We start from the raw sequence: 21320 nt of genomic DNA on the forward strand, positions 1-21320 counted from the left end.
AGGCAATAATATTTCCTGTGTACAACAATCCTAAGTCCAATGTGTCTGCATATAGTTGCCCTGAACTTTTGTAGTGCAGAGTTAGAAATATACATCGTAATTCTTTTTGAATTATGAATTACTCACCTTTCCCTAATTATTCCAAACGTTGAACTTTCGAGTATAGGTTTGTCTGTCGCTAGGAAGAATGTACTAAGATTACTTTTAAGAATTCAAGATAAAGACAAGTATTACAAGTCAATCAAATGCTAGCTTTTAAATTATATTCTTCCCCTCGGCAAAAAGATGACTCCATTATGCAAGTTTATCACACAGGAAAGTGGTAGACGACAAAAAGGCACACTGAGAAACGAAGGAGAAAGCTAGAAGGAATATTGTGGAAGAAAGCATTTAGAAATATAGCACAACTGGACAAAAGCTGTGCACAGTCCAAAAGATTTGTCTTTGAAATTGTATTTTAATTTGACCATCATTATTGATGCTGTTAGGAAAATTATCCTGACTAGCAATGTACACCCACATGGTCCGCCTTCTTTTATTTTCCCCATCTTTTTGCCCACTTTGTTTGTTTAATGGGTTTTGATTTCTTTTGTTTTATTTTTAGATTTTTATTGCAGTTACTTTTAAATCAGATGGTCAGCTCAGTCCATTAACTCTTCTGATCAACTTAAACATGAAAGTGTTATGATGACATTTTGAGAGAATAGGTTCTAAATAAGAGGTTTGTTGCTCGGTATATAGTTGAAGAATTTTATATTTTAGATAATGGATTCTGATTATCCGTTGGTTAGCAGGAGATAAAGAAACTATAACAAACAAGTTCCAAGTTTATAAAATTAAAAAGTAATGTAGTGCGGAAATGATAAACCTCGAAATCAACTAAGGGTGCTCTTCTAATCCACGAAGAAAATGTAATAAAAAGAAATTTCTTTATTGATGAAAGTTGTACATTATTTGGTTGGCTCCGTCCCGACAAAAATATACTATTTACATATATATTTCGTCCAATTCCGATATAAAAATATGCTATTTATATATATAATTCTTCTAATTCCGATGCATGGTTTGGGAGATGCAACCTGTTATTCTTTGCAAATTAATTTTTTCTCGGACGATCCAGTTTCTCCATGAATTTTCATCAGCTGCACACTCTACATCAATAAGTCGCAGACTCGGAGCAGGACCACAAATTTAGAAAGGAAAAGAATAATATACTCATACCTACCTACAAAACAGAACCTAACACTGGGGAAAATACATCCCAACATAAAATACCAGAGAAAAACCACCAAAAACCTCAAAATGGAACATCGTATCACATCCAACTCCTGATATAAATAGAAAATGGAAGAATAACTACAGCATGTCCTTGTATACAAGTAATAAAACAGAGAGGCCTTAAGTGAAAATCTGAAGAAAGGAAAAGAAGAATATACTCATACCTACCTACAAAACAGACCCTGAATCTGAAGAAATATACATTTTTACAATATCAAACCCCCAATGCAATTTTTACGGCTAATTATGCATGCTTTCTAAAAATCAAACACTAGCACATCTATCATACAATCTATCTCAATTAAATAATACCAAGCATGAGAAACCATGTCCATCATGATTTTTGGATGAGACCAGTTTAAAACAGCATACCCTTTTAGCATCATATAAACAAAAACATAAAGTGCCCGCAAATACATCAACTCTCTCATTTACATGTTGCTTTCAAACTAGGCACTGATAGTAATGTATACATATATACAACATAAAATGCATCGCATAATGCAATCTCTAGTATCGCTTTGATATTCGCGGTAGAAAGCACTTGTTCTTCCTATCATGATAAATTCTCACCAACACTGCCGCAGTTTCCTCTATTGCTTTTCCTGTGACCTCTGCGACAGAAATACAGTAGGCTCACCAACAAGAAGGGGGAAAATAAATAAATAAATAAAATAAGAAGAAGAAAATTAATTGTTTCTTACCAATCACAGGCCAAACAGGGTTCCGAGAAAAAATTTTATTAGCATGTTCCAACTCCTCCCTAACATAATCCATCTCCGAATAATTGCTCCTCACATCATTCCCAAATCCTAAGCTCTTAGCCCTAGCCTTCCTTATAGTCTGAAGCACAACCGGATTTATTGTCAGCCCAAATATCTTCTCTTGATCAATCTCAAACAATTTCTTTGGTAATTCAACACCCATTACGATAGGAACATTTGCGACCTTATACCCTTTTTGTGCCAAATAAATAGATAATGGGGTTTTCCCAGTTCTTGAAACTCCCACAAGAACAATTGAAGCACGACTGAGATTTTGAGGTAGAGCTCCATCATCTTGCTTGATTGTGAAATCAATGGCTTCGATACGTTTGAAATAGTCTTCTGTGAGTGGGCCCTTCCGACCACCACGTGGGATTCCAGAAGGGGCGACACCGAGGTGGGCAGCGATGGCTTCGGTCGTGGGGCGAAGAATGTCGGTGGATGGCACTCCCCATACGTGGCAAGCTTGCTTTGCTGCCTCGGCCATTGACGGATCAACAAGGGTATATAAAAGGAGTGCACCCTCTCTTGCCGCTTGTTTTATGATCTCCATTAGTCTTTCTGTGTCTTCAACCTACAGGAGAAGATGTGTTCGTGATAAGTGTAGCTTGAACTAAAACTGATAGAATATGGTGAGGTAATTATTTGGGTGAGGAAAATCAATTAATAAAAATTGATTTCTACATGAATATCCAATTAGCAGTTGATGACAAACAAAAGAAACTGGGTTAGAAAAATATGTGAAAGAATATCGGCACACATGAAAGATAAACCCAAAACTCTATAAGGCAACTCTATCTACTGAAACTAGAAGACTGACCAGGAGAAGAGCATAACATATAACGTAAATAAAGAACGACTTATACATTAAAATCAGTGGACCAATATTATATTAGGAAGTAAACGTCGAGTAGTTTGGATAAAAATTTCAAAATCTAGATCAGGGATTTAAATCAGACATGCTTGATGATCTTTTGCGGACTAACTCAAAGAGTTTGGGAATTATCAATTGATCTTCTTGCTCCCAAACCCTAAATATGGAGGGCAAAAAAGGATTTGTTGTTGATGCTGCTGTTTATTGATTTTCTTGTTTCTTTCATTTTATGAACTGGCCGATGCAATTCATATTGCAAAAGGAAAGAAATGTGTCCAAACTGGATATATCGAGAAATGCCTTTGTGAAAAATATGTAAGATTTAAGATGTTTGAATTTCTCTTTAAAGATGTTGGGAAAACTCGGTCTTTCCCGCCTCATGATGTTAAGATAGGCATTTATAAATTAAGATAATAATGGGAGCACAAGAGTTTATGGTCCTCCAATATGGAGGTTCTTCCACTATACAAAAGAATAGTAGGATTACAAGAATTTATATTTTACAAAACTGTCTCATTTCGGTGGCTCACTCGAGCTTGAGGATTATGACTTAAGCTATCTCACTTCTCTCTCAAAGAGGCTCTCTAACTCTCTATATTAGAGGTTTTCTCTCACTCTAGGAAGTGGATTGTTTTCTTGTCTTGGATTGATAGGAATGAAGGTTTCCACCCCTATTTATACTACTCCACCTTCATAATGAGTGGTGGGGATTAATTTGATCCAAGGGTAGAGATTAGCTCTCTAGAATTCTCCATACATATCTTTAATTTCTAGAGATTTCTAAGGAATCTCTGCACTCCTCCATTCTATTCCATATTCTTCCAGAATGTTCCAGACGGCTCCACACATCTCTAGAATATTCTAGAGAATTCCACACGCTTCTAGAGAATTCTACACTTCTCTAGAGTTCTCCAGAAAGTTCTAGAAATTTCTAGAATCTTCCCAATTAAGGAGGGATCCCAACAAATCTCCCCCTCCCGACTTAATTGGGAGGTAGTAGCAAACCAGCACAATTAAGGAGGGATCCCAACAAATCTCCCCCTCCCGACTTAATTGGGAGGTAGTAGCAAACCAGCACCTTAACAACAATCTTCAAACTTCTTGGATGGTATTACCTTGGTCATCATGTCTGACCAGTTTTCATCTGTGTGAACCTTGTCAATATGTATGCGTTTTTCTTCGAGAGCTTCTCGGATCCAGTGATACCGTGTATCAATGTGCTTTGTGCGGGAATGAAAAGTTAAATTCTTTGCTAAGTAAATTGCACTTTGGTTATCACACTTCAAGAAGTACATGTCTTGATTTACTCCCAGCTCAAGCAACAAATTCTTCATCCACAGCATCTCCTTGCAAGTTTCAGTAGCTGGATGTACTCTGTCTCAGTAATGGACAATGCAATGCACTTTTGTAACTTTGATTGCCAGAAAACAACTCCCCCTGCAAAAGTAGTTAGGTATCCTGACGTTGATTTCCTAGAATCAATGTCACCGGCCAAGTCTGCATCTGTGTATCCCTCTAGCACATGTTTTCCATTTCCAAAGCATAAACACTTCTTAGAAGTACCGCGTATATACCGGAGGATCCATTTGACTGCAGCCCAATGTTCCTTCCCCGGATTAGCCAAGAAGCGACTAACAACACCAACTACATAGGCGATATCGGGTCTTGTGCATATCATTGCATACATGAGACTGCCTACTGCAGATGAATATGGAATCATCTTCATTTCCTCCATTTCTTTCTCACTTGTGGGACTTTGCTTTGAGCTCATCTTGAAGTGTCTAACAAGTGATGTGTTGACCAGCTTTGTTTTGTGCATGTTGAATCTTTCTAGCACCTTCTCAATGTACCTTTCTTAGGATAGTCATAACAACTTCTTTGATCTATCATGAGTGATCCCCATCCCAAGGATTTGTCTAGCTGGTCCCAAAATTTTCATGACAAAGCTCTTGCTTAGATCTTTCTTCAAAGCAGCTATCTTTATGCGATCTTGTCCAACAATCAATATATGATCAACATAGAGTAGAAGTATGAGAAAGTCGTCACCTGCATACCTCTTTATGAAGACACAATGATCGTTCTCCGTCCTTTTGAAATCATGTTTTTCCATGAAAGAGTTAAACTTCTTGTACCATTGCATAGGTGCTTGCTTAAGATCATATATACTCTTCGTTAGGCGGCACATCAAATTTTCTTTGCCTGTAACTTTGAACCCCTCAGGCTGCTCCATGTAGATCTCTTCCTCTCGATCACCATGAAGGAATGTTGTTTTGACATCGAGCTGTTCGATCTCCAAGTCTTGCATTGCTGCTAGGCCAAGAACAACTCGGATGGATGACATCTTTACCACCGGAGAGAATATTTCTTCAAAGTCAATACTTTTCTCTTGACTGAATCCTTTTACGACTAACCGAGCTTTGTAGCGGGGCTTTGAGCTATTATCTTCGATCTTGATTCGATACACCCATTTATTCCTCAAGACTCGTCTCCCTTTTGGTAGCTCCACTACTTCATAAGTGTTATTCTCGTGCAATGATTGCATCTCTTCTTGTATGGCTCTTATCCACTCCACTTTATGACTGTCAGTTATGACCTCCTTATAACTTTGAGGCTCCCCCTCATCGGTGAGCATCGCAAACTCCCCTGTGCTATATCGGTAGATGGCAATCGGTCCCTTGAAGATCTTCTCAACTAGAGCGCTAGTGGAGAGCTAAACTGAGGTTCTTCCTGAACTGGCTCATCATGAGTCTCCTGGTTGTTTTGCTCTGGGATAGGCTCATGATCTTCAGCATCATTGTTTTCAGGTGTGGCATTATCCTCACGTCGAACCGATGTAAGATCTGTGCTCTTGCTGCTTCTCAATCTTGGCCTCTCCGATTTCTGGATATCTCCAATTGTTTGGTCTTCGAAGAATACAACGTCTCGGCTTCAGACGGCCTTCTTGTTGATTGGATCCCAAAGTCGGTACCCTAACTCATCCTTAGGAGAACGAAGATAGATGCATTACTTAGTTTTTGCATCAAGCTTGGCTCGCTCGTCTTTGGGGATGTGAACAAATGCCCTGCATCCGAACACCTTGAGATGGCTGTAAGAAACCCTTTTGCCTGACCAAACCTCCTTTGGGATGTCTCCGTCCAAAGAAACTGATGGTGTGAGGTTGACTATGTCAACAACAGTCATCACAACTTCTCCCTAGAATGATTTGGGCAACTTGGCATGAGAGAGTACACAGCGAACTCTTTCTACAATAGTTCGGTTCATTCTCTCAGCTAGTCCATTCAACTATGACGTCTTGGGTGGAGTCTTCTCCAGCCTAATCCCATATTTCTTGCAATAGGTTTCGAAAGGACCTCTACACTCACCTCCATTATCTGATCGCACACACTTGATCTTCCGTCCTGTTTCACGTTCCACTCGGGCATGGAACTCCTTGAATGCATCAAGTACTTGATCCTTTAATTTTAACAGGTGTAACCACACCTTCCTTGAATGGTCATCGATGAAGGTGACAAAATGCAATGCCCCACCAATGGATTTCTCGGACATCAAGCACACGTCGGTGTGTACGAGGTCTAGAATGTTCTTTCTCCTTGTGGGTGGGGAGGATCTTTGGAAAGCAACTCTATGTTGTTTTCCAGCCAAACAATCAGCACATGGGTCAAGTGATTTACCTTTTACGTCAAGGAGGAGTTTCTTTCGAGCGAGCATGTGAAGGTCTTTCTCGCTAATGTGCCCGAGTCGTTTATGTCATATCTCCATATCACCGGTGGTGGTATTTACCTCCCCTTTACAGAGTTTAGCTTACAGCATGTACAATGATCCTTCCTTTTTTTCCTTGAGCCATGATTAAACTTCCTTTGGTGAGCTTCCACTTTTCTTCGCCAAAATAATTCACTAGACCAACATCATCTAACTTTCCAGCAGAGATAAGATTAAGGCGCATGGTTGGGACGTGTATCACATCTTTTAGGACAAGCTTGCATCCAGTGCTTGTTGTCAGGATGATGTCTCCTATCCTGATAATTTTGCTCCTATCTTGATTTTCCATTTGCATCGTACCAAAATTACCACTTTGGTAGGATGAGAAGAAACTTCTATGGGGAGTGACATAGAAAGAAGTACCAGAATCGATAATCCAACAACTATCATCATAAGAAATGTTTAGGATATTACCTTCTCCAACAAGATAAAGCAGTTCATCTTTTGCAGCCACGACAGTAGTGCTCTTCTCTTCTTGCTTCTTCGTTGGGTTGATTTGGTCTGGCTTACCACGACAGTAGTGCTCTTCTCTTCTTGCTTCTTCGTTGGGTTGATTTGGTCTGGCTTAACATTACCGGCCTTTTGATCTCTCTTGAAGGATCGACAGCTTCTTCGTTGGGTTGATTTGGTCTGGCTTAACATTACCGGCCTTTTGATCTCTCTTGAAGGATCGACGCTCTGCTTTATTGTGGCCTATCCTTCCGCAATAATATCATGCAATCTTTGAGCGTGACTTAGACCGACCTCGAGATTGGTGCGAATCTCGACTCTTGCTACGTCCACAACCTTCATTCCTACCCCGATTCTCAACAACATTTGCCTCGGGATGGACAGACTCGTCTCGTTCCATTCTTCTTGCTTCTTCACCAAGAAGGCTATCACTAACAGTACCCATGGTGAGCTTTCCTTCTGGAGCTGAGTTACTAAGTGTAACCCCAAGAGTGTCCCAACTTTCTGGCAGGAAACTAAGGAGTAGAAGGGCTTACAACTTATCATCAATCTTCATGTCAATTTTCGTTAGTTGATTTACGAGCCCCTTGAAATTATTCAAGTGCTCAATCATACTTTGACTATCCTTATACTCCAACTTCACCAACCGTCGAACTAAATGAACTTTATTACGAGGCGTTTTCTTTTGAATCACGGACTCAAGCTTTGTCCATAATTCATAAGCATTTGTATAAGTAGAAACATGTTCAAAGAGAGTTTTATCAATATACTTACGAATCATAGCAACGACCTTCCGATTTAGCAGCTCCCACTCTACATCGCTCTTTCCTTCTACCTTTGTTTTGTGGATGATGGGTTCATGTAAATCCTTACAGTATAGATGGTCCTCCATCATCGGCTTCCAGTATGAGTAGTTGTTGGCCGTGAGTTTGAACATGTCCCCATCGTGAGTGACGTTATCCTCCATCTTGAACTTCACGAGCTAACGATGACTTCAGACGAACCTGGCTCTGATACCACTGTTGGGAAAACTCGGTCTTTCCTGCCTCGTAAAGTTAAGATACACACTTATAAGTTAAGATAGAAATGTGAGCACAAGAGTTTATGGTCCTCCAATATCGAGGTTCTTCCACTTAGAATAGTAGGATTACAAGAATTTATATTTTACAAAATTATCTCACTTTGGTGGCTCACTCGAGCTTGAGGATTAGGACTCTCAAGCTATCTCACTTCTCTCTCAAAGAGGCTCTCTAACTCTCTATATTAGAGGTTTTCTCTCACTCTAGGAAGTAGATTGTTTTCTTGTCTTGAATGGATAGGAATGAAGGTTTCCACCCCTATTTATACTACTCCACCTTCATAATGAGTGGTGGGCATTAATTTGATCCAAGGGTGAAGATTAGCTCTCTAGAATTCTCCACGCATATATTTACTTTCTAGAGATTTCTAAGGAATCTCTACACTCCTTCATTATATTCCATACTCTTTCAGAATGTTCCAGAAGGCTCCACACATCTCTAAAATATTCTAGAGGACTCCACATGCTTCTAGAGAATTCTACACTTCTCTAGAGTTCTCCAGAAAGTTCTAGAATTTTCTAGAATCTTCCTAATTAAGGAGGGATCCCAACAAAAGATGATACCATTAAAGAGTCCCGATTTAGTTTATAGTTACGGATTTCCCAATTTAGCAGTGGTATTCTATTGTCTCATATCAAAAGGTCTTTTTAAATTATTATAATAGTACTGCAAACACCCACTAAAGGATATGATCCTTAAAAGTAACAGAAATACAGAACTGAGCCTTCTCGTTCACAGTATGTATGGATAACAGGTTTGAACAAGTCAGTTTTCCTCCTAGAATTTGAATGACATATACGCGTACACCATGAAATTTAAGGAAGAAAAAACAGGCTGGCATTTTCAGCCTCATAGTATCTATAGAACAACAGTTATAACACACCAGATGGAACTGAAACATTACTAATTAATCAACAAACCATATTTATATCCCTAAAATCAATAAAAAGGAATAGAGCAATTTTTTTAATTACAAAAAAGAACAATATTCAATATGAAGAAAAAGCAGGTGACTGAGTTCCAAGCTTCACAAATCAAGATAAATTCACCATTTCGATATCTGACTCATGCTATAGATGGATTGTGTTTACGTACCTCTAATGCAGCTGAATGATCAATTCACATCATCTCCTTAAAAAGCCATCTCCAAAATATATCTTATATACAAGCATTCACAAAGAGTGCAAGGATCACTTAAAAAAAATTCAATAAGGAACTATTGAGGCTAGAGAATATAGGTTCTCCATTGCCATCTATCACATCGCTCATGCGTTGAAGAAGCTTTCGATAATCTACATAAGAATGTGATCCTTTGGTACACTGAAGGAAGTGATTAGTGTCTCTAATAATGAGTTGTCGTCAAAGAACCTTGGATCTTAGTTTCATAGCATCATGAAATTTTCCACTCAATCTGAATATCTTTGCAATTCTTATGGGCACATTTGCAGTACCTGTTAATGAACTGTTGATGCTCAATATCAAACAGCCAAATAATCCTGAAGAGAATGGTTGCGAGGTTTTGAAATGAGGGCTTGATGTCCGCACTGCACAGACAAGAAGAACCCGTAAGAGGGTGGGGACTGGTTCCCCCATGATTCCTCTGACGGTCAAGTTAGTGAAAACCGAATGGGAAAAAGGAAGGTCCAGAAGAAGTCGTCTTTTCAGTGATCAGATAGGTTACATTTATCCTGGCCTCGAGAAGCGATGTTAGAGTGCGGACTAAGAGCCGAGTCATCCCTCGCTTTACAGGCGTTAACTGGCGACTGGGGGTATCACTTCAGCTTTGGAGAAGATGTCTCCGTATTTTTTGGGAAGTGATTAAGCGCGTGGCAGAAGGCATGTTGGCTAATCATCCCTTACCTTACAAGTGTCGGCTGGCGACTGGAGGAAAAGTCACTTCATTATGAGAGATTGTGTCTTCGTATTTTCTGGGAAATGATTGAGCTAACAAGTCATGGAGACCTATTTGACCAAAATCTGGATAAGACTTGTTCGAAGTGGACTGAGTGTTGGCATATGTTCTAGAGGAGAGACTTGAGGCTGGGGTCGAGTCCTCAGCTTAGTCGACAGCAGGGAGCGTCCCTTAAGTCGTTTATGAGAAATGCTCAGTGATTGGTTGAGTACCCTAAGTAAGGTCGTCTTCGATGATAGGGTCGACCGATACCGTCTTTCGCGTCAACTTGGGTGTGTCGGTCTGTTCGACTGGTTGGAATGTCATTTCTTGTCAGCTAATAACCATTTCTCGAGTCGATATAAAAATGTCGACTCGTCTGGGGTGTCAGGATCTCTCGTGCTGACTAATAACGCCTCTATTGTCGACACTAGAGTGTTGGCTTGATGAGTTGATGGGACCGAGGTCTCTGTGATTGTGCATTGGGTCCCTTGATGATGTACCAATGTCTTGCAATTAGCCATGATGGTTGAGTTGCACTGGAGGATTCGACCATGTGTTGTGCATTGGGCTTACCTTGATAAAGAGCCAATGACTTGTTATTCGACTGAGGAGTCGTTGTGCCTTGGGTTTATCCAGAAGAGGTACCAATGTCTTACAATTCGACTGAGAAGTCGAATGCCTAAAACTCTTAAGAGTTGACTAGGGCTTTTTTTCCCCTAAGACCGAGAGATGACTGTGAGAGTCGACCAAAGGGTTGGGTTTGTTTTGCTAAGACTCTTGTCGTATCATTTTGCCAATATTTGTCTCTTGGGTGAGTGAACACCATAACAATTGACCCCTTTCACTTAGAGTTGGCTTTCAGTCGACTCCGAGAGAAATAAGATATGCTCTGATTAAGAAGGGCTGCTGAGGACGAGAAACTAAAAAGTCTCTGTCTTAGAGATGTGGCTTGTCATTATTGGCCACCATTATTTATCCCGCTATTTATGACTGACATCATTAGAGATTTGAACCGCCTTTTTGAGAGATGAAGCGTCATGGATATAATGAGGGATCTTCCACTTTTCGAGTATTGGGATGTGGGGCATTAAATGAGGGTGGCACTTTGTATTTTGAGTGAACCGCTTCAGATTCCAAATTAGATCTGGCTTGGTTACTTTGAAAATCACTGCGTCCCTTGAAATTCCTCTATACTCTTCCTTGAAAGCTTATAAATAGCTTCTTGATGTTAAGATAGTTCTTTTACGAACATTTGCTCGGAAAAATTCTTGATATTCCTCTAAGTTTTCTTTAAGAAAAGTCTTCCATGGCTTCTCAAGCTTCAAATTCTGGTCGTAACGAGGAGAGTCTCGCTATTCTTCTACTTATCCATTCAAATGTTCATATGGACAGTCTGGTGGGGTTGTATGATCAATACAATATCCTTCAGACTCTCACATTGGCAGCGCCAGAGATGAGCGAGCCAGTGTATTGCCATGGTGAGGATCGGGTACCGCTGTATTTGGCCCACTTGGAGCACGGTTTATGATTGCCCTTACACCCTTTCATTAGGGATGTGCATGCCGCTCTGGGAGTCTCCTCTTCCCAATTCTATCCGAACGCAGTGGGGTTCTGGTGGCTTTCATCATTATTTATCACCGTGTTGGAGTCCAACCAAGATTGAGATTGCTTGGGCATTTGATCAGCGTGGGGTCAGCTGAGAAGGACCCGCATTACTCCTTTCACTATCGTGGTGAGTTCCATCTTGTTTTCGATTCTTTGGAGTTGGATGAGGACTGGAGGAGGCGATTCGTGTGGGTCTATGACGACGACAGTGTCTTCGCCGGCTCGGACTGGTCGAAGGTGAATAAGGACGCTTTGAAGCCAATCACCCTTAGTGATTCCGAGATGACGGATCTAAAAAAGGTCTGTTCTTATGCCGGGCCACGAGAGAGCGATACTCTATTTGATGATATGTCTCTCCAAACGGCAGGCGTGTCCATGATTTTGTCTTCCACTAGCTTCCAGGCAAGGATGAGCCTCGTTCCTCTGTTAGCGAAAAATCATAAGAGGAATATAAGAATCGAGGGGACGAGCTCCACTACTAGGCCCCACAAGAAGCCGAGGGGGGCTTTCAGCGCTGAGGAGGTGGCTGTCTTGATGTCTCAAGCAGCTAACATTGTCTCTGAATTGAGAGAAAGAACAAGGGTTGAGAAGCGGCACCCTATTAGACCAGTTGCGAGGTCTTAACCAGCTGGGACGGGTCCGCTGATAACTCAGCTTAACCGTTTGGAAAATATGGGACGGATAGACGAGTCTTCTCTTGGTAGGAAGACAACGGTCTTAGCGGTCAAGGAGGATGCTGTCGGCCCCAGTACTATTCTTGAGACGTCTTGTCGCCCTGGTAAAGAGCCAATTGGGGTGGACGATGGCGTCGAGGGGAGAGCTAAAACTCCATCAGATCAGATAGAGAATGATGCTAACGAGAGGATTTTGAAGGATATGCCAAGTGTTGGCATACACCAAGCTCTTCAAGCTTGTTTAGCTCGGGGGACTTCGTTGGGACACAGCTTGTTCAATCGACTTGAGCATTCCTTAGAATGCTAAGCATGGCTGGCCAAGGAGAAGTCGGCCAAGGAAGAGGCAAAGAAAAGGATCACTGTCTTGGAGGTCGAGTTAGCTCACAAAGAAGACGCTTAGCGCTGGAGTCTGGATGAAAAGGAAGAGCTCCCCAAGAGCTTTCGAATCCAATTCTCTAAGCATGTGGCGACCATCGAGGGTCTTTAAAAGGGATATGGTTCATCTACAGGCGGAGACCGAGTCCGAGAAGCGTCGCAAGATGACGACTGAGGCGGAGGCTCGAATAAGTCGTCTGTCTCTCGAAGAAACGAGGAAGGACTTTGAAGAGCTACAATCAAAGCTTCAAACCCATGGCCCTTGTCGAGAAATTGGAGGACCAACTCGCTCATCTGGATTCGGAACAACATAAAAAGAAGGTAGTCGACGACTGGCGTCATGACCCTATAAGGAAGGCCAAAGTAGCCTTAACATGTAAAGCTGGGGTTGATTACTTCGCCTCCTTGGTGCCTTGTGACTCTTATCCTATTCCAGATCGCTTTTATCCTTCCTGCGTCTCCTGTTGTCTTGACTTGTTGAAAGATGTCGAGAAAATTAGAGGCGGGTTGGATTTATCAGCGAATGACGATGAGGTCGAGCCTGATGCTGGGGCCCCTGGGGAATCTTCTACAATTGCCATCACCAAGAGTCCTCTAAGTCTAACTCGCGAATCTGGTCGAGAGTTTTGAAGATCTGCATGTTTTTTTTCTTTTTTGTAGAGAAGTTTGTAACGAAGTTTACTCTTATTGAATGAAAATTAATTTTTGTCTCCATTCTTGAGCTTGCCTTCATTGCTTATATTCTTTTAGCTTTGTAGCTTCGTTCTCATCTGAGATATTGACTGAAGTGAGTTAGTTGTAATGTGTCAACTCGTGCTGGGGACTTATGATAACTAATTCACTTGATACCTTATTTTGGCTGAGTATTTAATTGATCAGAACTTGACAGATGACTGCTTAAGTTTTTAGATCAATTAAGTATTAGTCATACACTTAATATTCATACCTTAGGTTTATGAATACTTTTTTGATAGAATGGCAACCCTGACGTTGAGTGCCTAGGTCTTACGGAGGTGCCTAAGTCTTCATAATTCCCATATGATCGAGTAATGATTATGGGAGTCGACCATATGGTTGTGTCTTGGGCTTACCTTAATAAAGAGCCAAGTGCTTGTAATCTGACTCAAGAGTCGTTGTGCCTTGAACTCTTGAGAGTTGAGTAGGGCTTGAAATTCGACTGAGAAGTCGAATGCCTAGAACTTTTGAGGGTTGACTAGGGCTTTCCTTCCCCTAAGGTCGAAAGACGACTGTGGGAGTCGGTCAGAGGGTTGTGCCTTGGGTTTATTCCTGATGGGATACCAAGGGCTTATCCATGATGATCGATGATAACCGGAGGAATCGATCATATATTGTGCCTTGGGCTTACCTTGATAAAGAGCCAATGACTTGTTTATCCGACCGAGGAGTCGTTGTGCCTTGAGTTTACCCTGAAAAGATACCAAGGTCTTGCAATTCGACTGAGGAGTCAAATACCTAGAACTCTTGAGAGTTGACTAGAGCTTTTTTCCCCCGAAAGCAGAGAGACCGAGGGCTGTACCTTGGGTTTATTCCTGATGAGGTACCAAGGGCTTGTGGCGGGTGCCTAGGTTTTACATGACGCCTAGGTGTTTCGTCATAGTGAAGCCTTGATCTCTGCGAGATCATAGTTTATATTGAATAATATTTTATCAGTTCTGTATTTTACATTATCATAAAAAATATCATTTGCAGTCATCTGATGCTCAAAAAGGGTTGAACCACTTGTGATCTTGCTCTTGCTTTGCTTCATAGGCAATTTTGTAGCGGATGAGGCTGCCAATATAGAACATTTTTTAGTTGGATTTTGCTTGCTTTCATAGCAGATGTCTTGTTGATGAACGAAGATGAGTCAAAACCTCTATTTGCTATCTCATCATCTAAGGTTCCTTTTGAGTCTGAATCTTCAGTAAGGCCTTGAAGGCAGATGGTTGGCATGCCGACTTTTAGCAAAAGAAACAGCCCAGACGCTATGAATCATGTTGAATAGCGTATTCCACGTCGGGTTCGTGAGGGTTAAGGGCACAACCAGAAGCTACATGGTACCTTTTGTAAGGAAAATTTTCTTGGAAAGAGAATCCACCAGCCGGTATGGTGCTCCCTGAAAATGACAAACCATGACGGTTTTTTTGAAGGAGCTTCGGGAGCATTGGGGACTGGACCATGTTATGAATGGAGAACTCTCTCTTATGGAGATCATGCGGGACGCATGTTTCGACCACTAGAGCTTAGGTAACTTTAGTGGTGAAGACGTCGGTTGAAGGGCCGGGATCATTCTTCCTGAGAACAATCAGCTGACAGGTCCTAAGTTTTTCCCGCAATCTCACCCCTGATATAAGGGAGTTTTCTTAAAAGAGTCCTCATGATCCCAGGCACCTATCATAGATTTAATCATTGCTCCTATGTTTATATGAACTATCGACAGTTGGAGCTTCAGTGATATTTAGCCTCATCAAATCTTATGTTTCGGCCAGATTCATTCTGTGATGGCGATTAGAAGTCAGGATCACTTTTCAAGAAAAACAACCATCCTTATGGTGGGTCTTCTGATGGGAGGGTTTTCTAGGGGATTGAAGATCGCTGTACCATCTAACTAATGGTGTGCTTGGCAAATACTCCCCGAATAAGTTGCTGAGCCTTTCGAGGATTGCACTTATGTTAGTTCCTCTTAGCCACAGCTAACCCTCCTTAGCTTGAATGATATAATTTCTGACTTTATTTAACTTGGATGATGTAACTTCTGGCTTAATTTAGTTTGGATGATGCAACTCCAATATTGTTCTTCAGGATGAGTAGAATCAGACCCTTGATCAGAACTTAACATGTCTTCTCGGAAAAAAAGAGTGGCCCCACGGTGGGCGCTAAACTGTTGATGCTCAATATCAAACAGCCAAATAATCCAGAAGAGGATGGTTGCTGGGTGATGAAGGATGATGGAGGGCCCGCTCCCTTCTCCGATTTTATGTCTAGTTTTGGAACGAGGACTTGATGTCCGCACTGCACAGACAAGAAGAACCCGCAAGAGGGTGGGGACCGGTTCCCCCGTGGTTCCTCCGATGGTCAAGTTAGTAAAAACCGAATGGGAAAAGGGGAGGTCCGGAAGAAGTCGTCTTTTCGATGATCAGATAGGTTACCTTTATCCTGACCTCGAGAAGCGATGTTGGAGTGTGGGCTAAGAGCCGAGTCATCCCTCACTTTACAGGTATCAGCTAGCGACTGGGGGTATCACTTCAGCTCTGGAGAAGATGTCTCCGTATTTTCTATGAAGTGATTGAGCACGTGGCAGAAAACATGCTGGCTTGCTAAATCATCCCTTACCTTACAAATATCGGCTGGCAACTGGAGGGAAAGTCACTTCATTATGGGAGATTGTGTCTCTGTATTTTCTGGGAAGTGATTGAGCTAACAAGTCATGGAGACCTATCTAGCTAAAATCTGGATAAGGCTTGTTTGAAGTGGACTGAGGTGCTGACATATGTCCTAGAGGAGAGGTTTGAGGTCGGGGTCGAGTCCTCCGCTTAGTCGACAACTGGGAGCATCTCTTACGTCGTTTCTGAGAAATGCTCAGTGAGTGGTTGAGTGCCCTAAGTAGGGTCGTCTTCGATGATAGGGTCGACTGACACCATCTTTCGCGTCGATTTAGGAGTGTCGGCCTGTTCGACTGGTTGGAATGTCATCTCTTCTCAGCTAATAACCATTTCTCGAGTCGATATGAAGATGTCGACTCGTCTAGGGTGTCAGGATCTCTCGTGCCGACCAATATCGTCTCTATTGTCGACACCAGAGTGTCGGTTTGATGAGTTGGTGGGGCGGATGTCTCTGTGATTGTGCCTTAGGTTTATCCCTTGATGAGGACCAAGGTCTTGTAATTAGCCATGATGGTTGAGTTGCACTAGAGGATTCGACCATGTGTTGTGCCTTGGGCTTACCTTGATAAGTCAATGGCTTGTTATCCGACTGAGGAATCGTTGTGCCTTGGATTTACCCTGAAGATGTATCAATGTCTTGCAATTCGACTGAGGAGTCGAATGTCTAGAACTCTTGAGAGTTGACTAGGGCTTTCTTTCCCCTAAAGCCAAGAGATGACCATGGGAGTCGGTCAAAGGGTTGAATTTGTTTTGCTAAGACTCTTGTCGTATCATTTTGCCAATATCCGTCTCTTGAGTGAGTGAACACCATGACACTAACCAAATGTCATCTGTATTCTCCTAACAACTCCAGGTCAGGTGAAATTCTCCAATCAAAGACTAGACCAAAGTTATCAATGATCAAGAAAAAAGAAAATTCCTTGAGATGCATCTCATTAAGCACTTCCCCGACCTTCATAATATATTACCAGCAGACCAATATGCATGAATAAGTGAATTTCAACCGCGAAACAAAACCATGACCTCATTTAACCCACACTGAATTTAACCGACAAGTCATCCGGAGAGACAGAAATCCAGCAGAGGTCTTCAACAGTGCGAAGAACATGTTAACAATCTGGTACACTCCCAAGTTGGAAACTTTCGCCTAAAATCTTAAAATATCACTTGGATTCCATTTCAAAGTTACCGCGAATTGCCTTGGGGGAAAAAAAAAACAAGTTCCTCTAGGGAGTTGTATCAAACAGCTCGCCAGCATCACCAATTCAGCCTTAAACAGAGTATAATTTTATGAGTTTTGGGGAACAAGCCCTGGTTAGCTCGACCCAGCTTGCTTAATTTGGGAATGGAACTCTCTTCCTCATTGAAGAGGCCAATCAAGAATCTAAGAACGGCCAAAAAGTGGTGAATCCTGACCAGATCACATGGGTCTAAACTTGTTTGAATTGAATGCCGTGGTTTCATAATTTCTGCGTCAAATTAGACGTCGCCATAGGGGAATTATAAGCAAGCTAGACTTATCAAAAACTACAAATATTAAACTGAAAACAACGCGCGAAATATTTCGTAGGGGTGGAGAACGAAAAAGACGAACGTACCCCAGAGAAGACGTGGGTGTTTACAGGACACCCGTGGTCAACAAGACAGTACTCGAACTGCCCTAACGCCGCGTTGACGGAATGCTCCGCCGTCCACCCCGTCCCATCCGACACCATATAAATCGCCTTCCCTTCCGCCGTCATCCCTCCGCTATCCTCCTCCTCTGAGTCCTCCTCCGAACTCGACTGCGAGATCTCGGCCAGCTTAGACGACGACGACGACGTGGACGGTAGAGATGAAGGGTTCGAACTCTGATTGGTTTTGTTTCGGAGAGCCGGCCAGTCGAGGCGGCGTCCGGACCGGATGGTTCGGGCCCTGGACCACCGGCTCAGGCGGTCGGCCAGTCGAGGCGGCGTCCGGACCGGATGGTTCGGGCCCTGGACCACCGGCTCAGGCGGTGACTCGCCTGCTTTGGGTTCGAGTTAGGGCTAGGATCAGGGTTCGGGTTGTCGTCAGAGAGAGAGCGGGAGATGATCGTGTTGGGTTTTGGCCTTGTTCTTGGTTTGAGATTGGAAGGGAGCGTGGAGAGTGAAGCGGTGAAATTGGTGAGTGACATTTTTAATTTCTTTGGTTTCTTTTGTTTTGGAATTCTGAATTTGGTTGCTCATGGTTGTTTTTGGTTAACGTTTTTATTGTTTATTATAGTTTATTGGTTTCGTAAAATTTTTAAAAATAAATATATATCGGTTTTGCTTGAAAAAAAAATATCCGAAAGTAAGCGGTGGGGGATTGGGAACGTGGAGCAAGGGATTGAGGTCCATGCTAGCGCAGGCTAAAATGAGTGGGCCTTTGGCTTTTAAAAAAAATACAAGAGAGAGAGAGAGGGAGAGGGAGAGGGAGTAGCAACTGAAGGCTGTAAGACTGTAATGCACATGTATGTGATTATAATATTACTACCCATAAAATTAACAGGAGCTTTTTATATTACAATCTGTTGGTAAATTAAATGTAACAAAATGCTAACGTCATAATATAAAATGATATAAATATTTTTGGCAACACAAGGTAAAAGTATTGGTGCTTCTCTCAACAAAAAGGAACAACATGGTATGGCCCAAATAAATACATTGAACGGGCTTTTGGATATTTCTTTTAACAAAGTGCTAGGTCTATGTAACACAAAGCCAGCTTATAAGTAAGGCCTAATTTTAAAAGCCCAATTCTTTAAGCCCCGTAGCAACCCAAGCTACCTCCCATGTCCTCTTCCCCTCAAAAGCAACCTCCACCGAGCCCCAGCCCTCCCCAAACCAGTCCAACTCTTTTCAGTTCCACAACCCTCCAAAGACCCTAACCCCCACCCCCTTCTCCTACGTGTACCCTCAAACCCCCTGCATGCGCTCCATCTGCTCTCCATCCAGACCCCACCCCTCCCTACAAATACCCCCCACAAACCCCTCTCCTCTCTTCACCCATCGTCTGTACAATTAACAATGAAGCCCATCACAATAACCCTCTTCCTCCTCCTCGCCCTCGCCGCATCCGCCGCAGCCTTTACATCCGAAGAGGATGCTTCGGAGAGCACGTGCACGAGGGAGATGCGTCGGCACCCCCTTGACAAGTACTGCCGCTCCTTTGTGAAGCAGGGCCGACGCGGCGGGAGCCAAGGCGAGATAATGATGGTCGACGACGAGGACGATGACGACGGCGAGGGGGCTCCGGAGGAGTGCTGCAATCAGCTGAGGAGGGTGAAGGAGGAGTGCAGGTGCCCTGCCGTTAGACGCATGACGCGGGAGATAATGCAGCAAGAAGGGAAAGGGTCGGTGGAGGAGTGCCGAGGAGGCCGGTGCGGGGAGATGATGATGAGGGGGATGTTCCTGCCGGCCATCTGTGGGATGGAGCCTCGTACCTGCAGGATGAGGCAGAGGACTATTTAGATGAGGTACTTTAGCCCGCTGTAAAATCAAGAAGAGGAGAAGCTACTAACGTGTGAGCACATCATCGTGTGTGACTGCGTGTAGCTGATGTTTGTAATCTCAGTATATAATAAATAAATTGGGGGGCTTCAAGTCACATTCGATCTTCTATGTTTACACAAATTTTATTTCAAATATCACTATTTTTAATCTTAATTATTAATTATTTAGTATATAATTATGATACATACTAAATCTAGCTGATACTCACCATATCTCATTGTACCACACTCATTCCTAATTTGCACTCAAAGAAAAAATTAATAATTGTTCACTAGATAATCAATAGTTGTCATTAAATAGTAATTCCTTAACTATTTTTTTGATATAGTGGAAAGGATTGGAGGCCATTTAAAATTTACAACAAAATTAAAATGTGAAATTATTGAGTAGTCTACTTCCCTTCAAATGATGAATCCTCTTAAAGTTAAATGATGAATCCCCTTAAAGTTAAAGGAAGCACTTTAGTATTTTTTTTTTATTATATAAACATAATAACATTTCAGTGATATTCACATGCTAATTATAGGAATTTATTATATTTAATATTTGTTGCATTTACGGTTAACCTATTCGATTTATTTTAAAGTAGATTTCGAGTAGATTTAAATACAATTTGGATAAATATAAGAACAAATCAGCACCATATAAATCCTTCTAAATAAGTAAAGACGAGAAGATATACTCTTCATCTTAAATATAGAGAATGCCTATAATTATCTAGGTGGATGGATAAGATCGATGTGCCTCACAACTAAAAATATTTTTATATAATTTAGTTAATTAATATAATACATGGGGTTCATAGTGAAGGAGAAGAGATCTTATACATCCTAAATTGTAGAGAATGCCTATAATTGTATAGATGGCTAAATAAGATTGGTTATTATAATGAGGCCCAAAATTAAGAGAGTTTTATATAATTTATTTAATTAAATAATACATAGGGTCCGTAGATTAAGGCTATTGGTGAGTTGTAGGCATTCTCTACAATCTAGGGTGTAAAGGATCTTATAGTAGAGTGAAGGAAGGTTAATGGTGAGTTCTAGACATCCTCTATAATATATGATGTAGAGGATCCCATGACAGTAAATACAAACTTTTCGTTAGATTACTATAGTAATCCTCTACATTATTGGTTATAGAGAACCTCTACAACTCATCAAGTTTGTTCGTTAGATTACTATAGTAATCCTCTACATTATTGATTATAAAGAACCTCTACAACTCATCAATCAAATCTCTTTACTAGTAGCTTCCATGAATGATATTGTTTATCTAAAATATTAAAAAAACATTTAAGTGTACGACACATTGAGATTAATCAATAGCATTAGCTCATTTAACCAAGTGTAGACTTTATTTACAATCAAGATGTAGAGAATCTATCACTAGTAGAAAAATGAATAAACTAGACGGAACAAACTAGACAGAATGTTTTTCCGTCTAATTCGAGGCAAACTAGATGGAAAATATTCCATCTAGTTTGTTCCGTCTAATTTGCGTCAATCTAGACGGAAATTTTTGTCTAGATTGACAAACTAGACGGTTTTACTTTAAAAAAATTGCACTCATCTTAGACGGAAATTTCATCTAGGATGCAACCTAGACGTAAATTCCGTCTAGGTTGCCTAGGCTAATTAAATAAAAAAAAACAAAAACCTAAAACTCTA

At 41.4% G+C, this 21320-nt stretch overlaps 2 protein-coding genes across 2 annotated transcripts; one reads left to right on the plus strand and one right to left on the minus strand.

The window, feature by feature from the left end:
* Nucleotides 1560–18347, minus strand: LOC109833321 (probable pyruvate, phosphate dikinase regulatory protein, chloroplastic). The gene is given in 4 exon segments (XM_020400955.1): nucleotides 1560–1892; nucleotides 1983–2616; nucleotides 17734–18087; nucleotides 18090–18347. Coding segments are annotated over 4 exon segments (1293 nt in total). The 5' UTR covers nucleotides 18291–18347; the 3' UTR covers nucleotides 1560–1788.
* On the plus strand, nucleotides 19000–19705 carry LOC109832137 (2S albumin-like). The gene has a single exon (XM_020399574.1). It carries the CDS (start codon nucleotides 19165–19167, stop codon nucleotides 19606–19608), a length of 444 nt encoding a protein of 147 aa, XP_020255163.1. The 5' UTR covers nucleotides 19000–19164; the 3' UTR covers nucleotides 19609–19705.

This window comes from Asparagus officinalis, chromosome 3, assembly GCF_001876935.1.
Source record: "Asparagus officinalis chromosome 3, Aspof.V1, whole genome shotgun sequence".
NCBI lineage: Eukaryota > Viridiplantae > Streptophyta > Magnoliopsida > Asparagales > Asparagaceae > Asparagus > Asparagus officinalis.

What these genes read in the sequence shown, in the direction of transcription:
- LOC109832137 (XM_020399574.1), top strand. Translation starts at nt 19,165, where the DNA reads ATGAAGCCCATCACAATAACCCTCTTCCTCCTCCTCGCCCTCGCCGCA.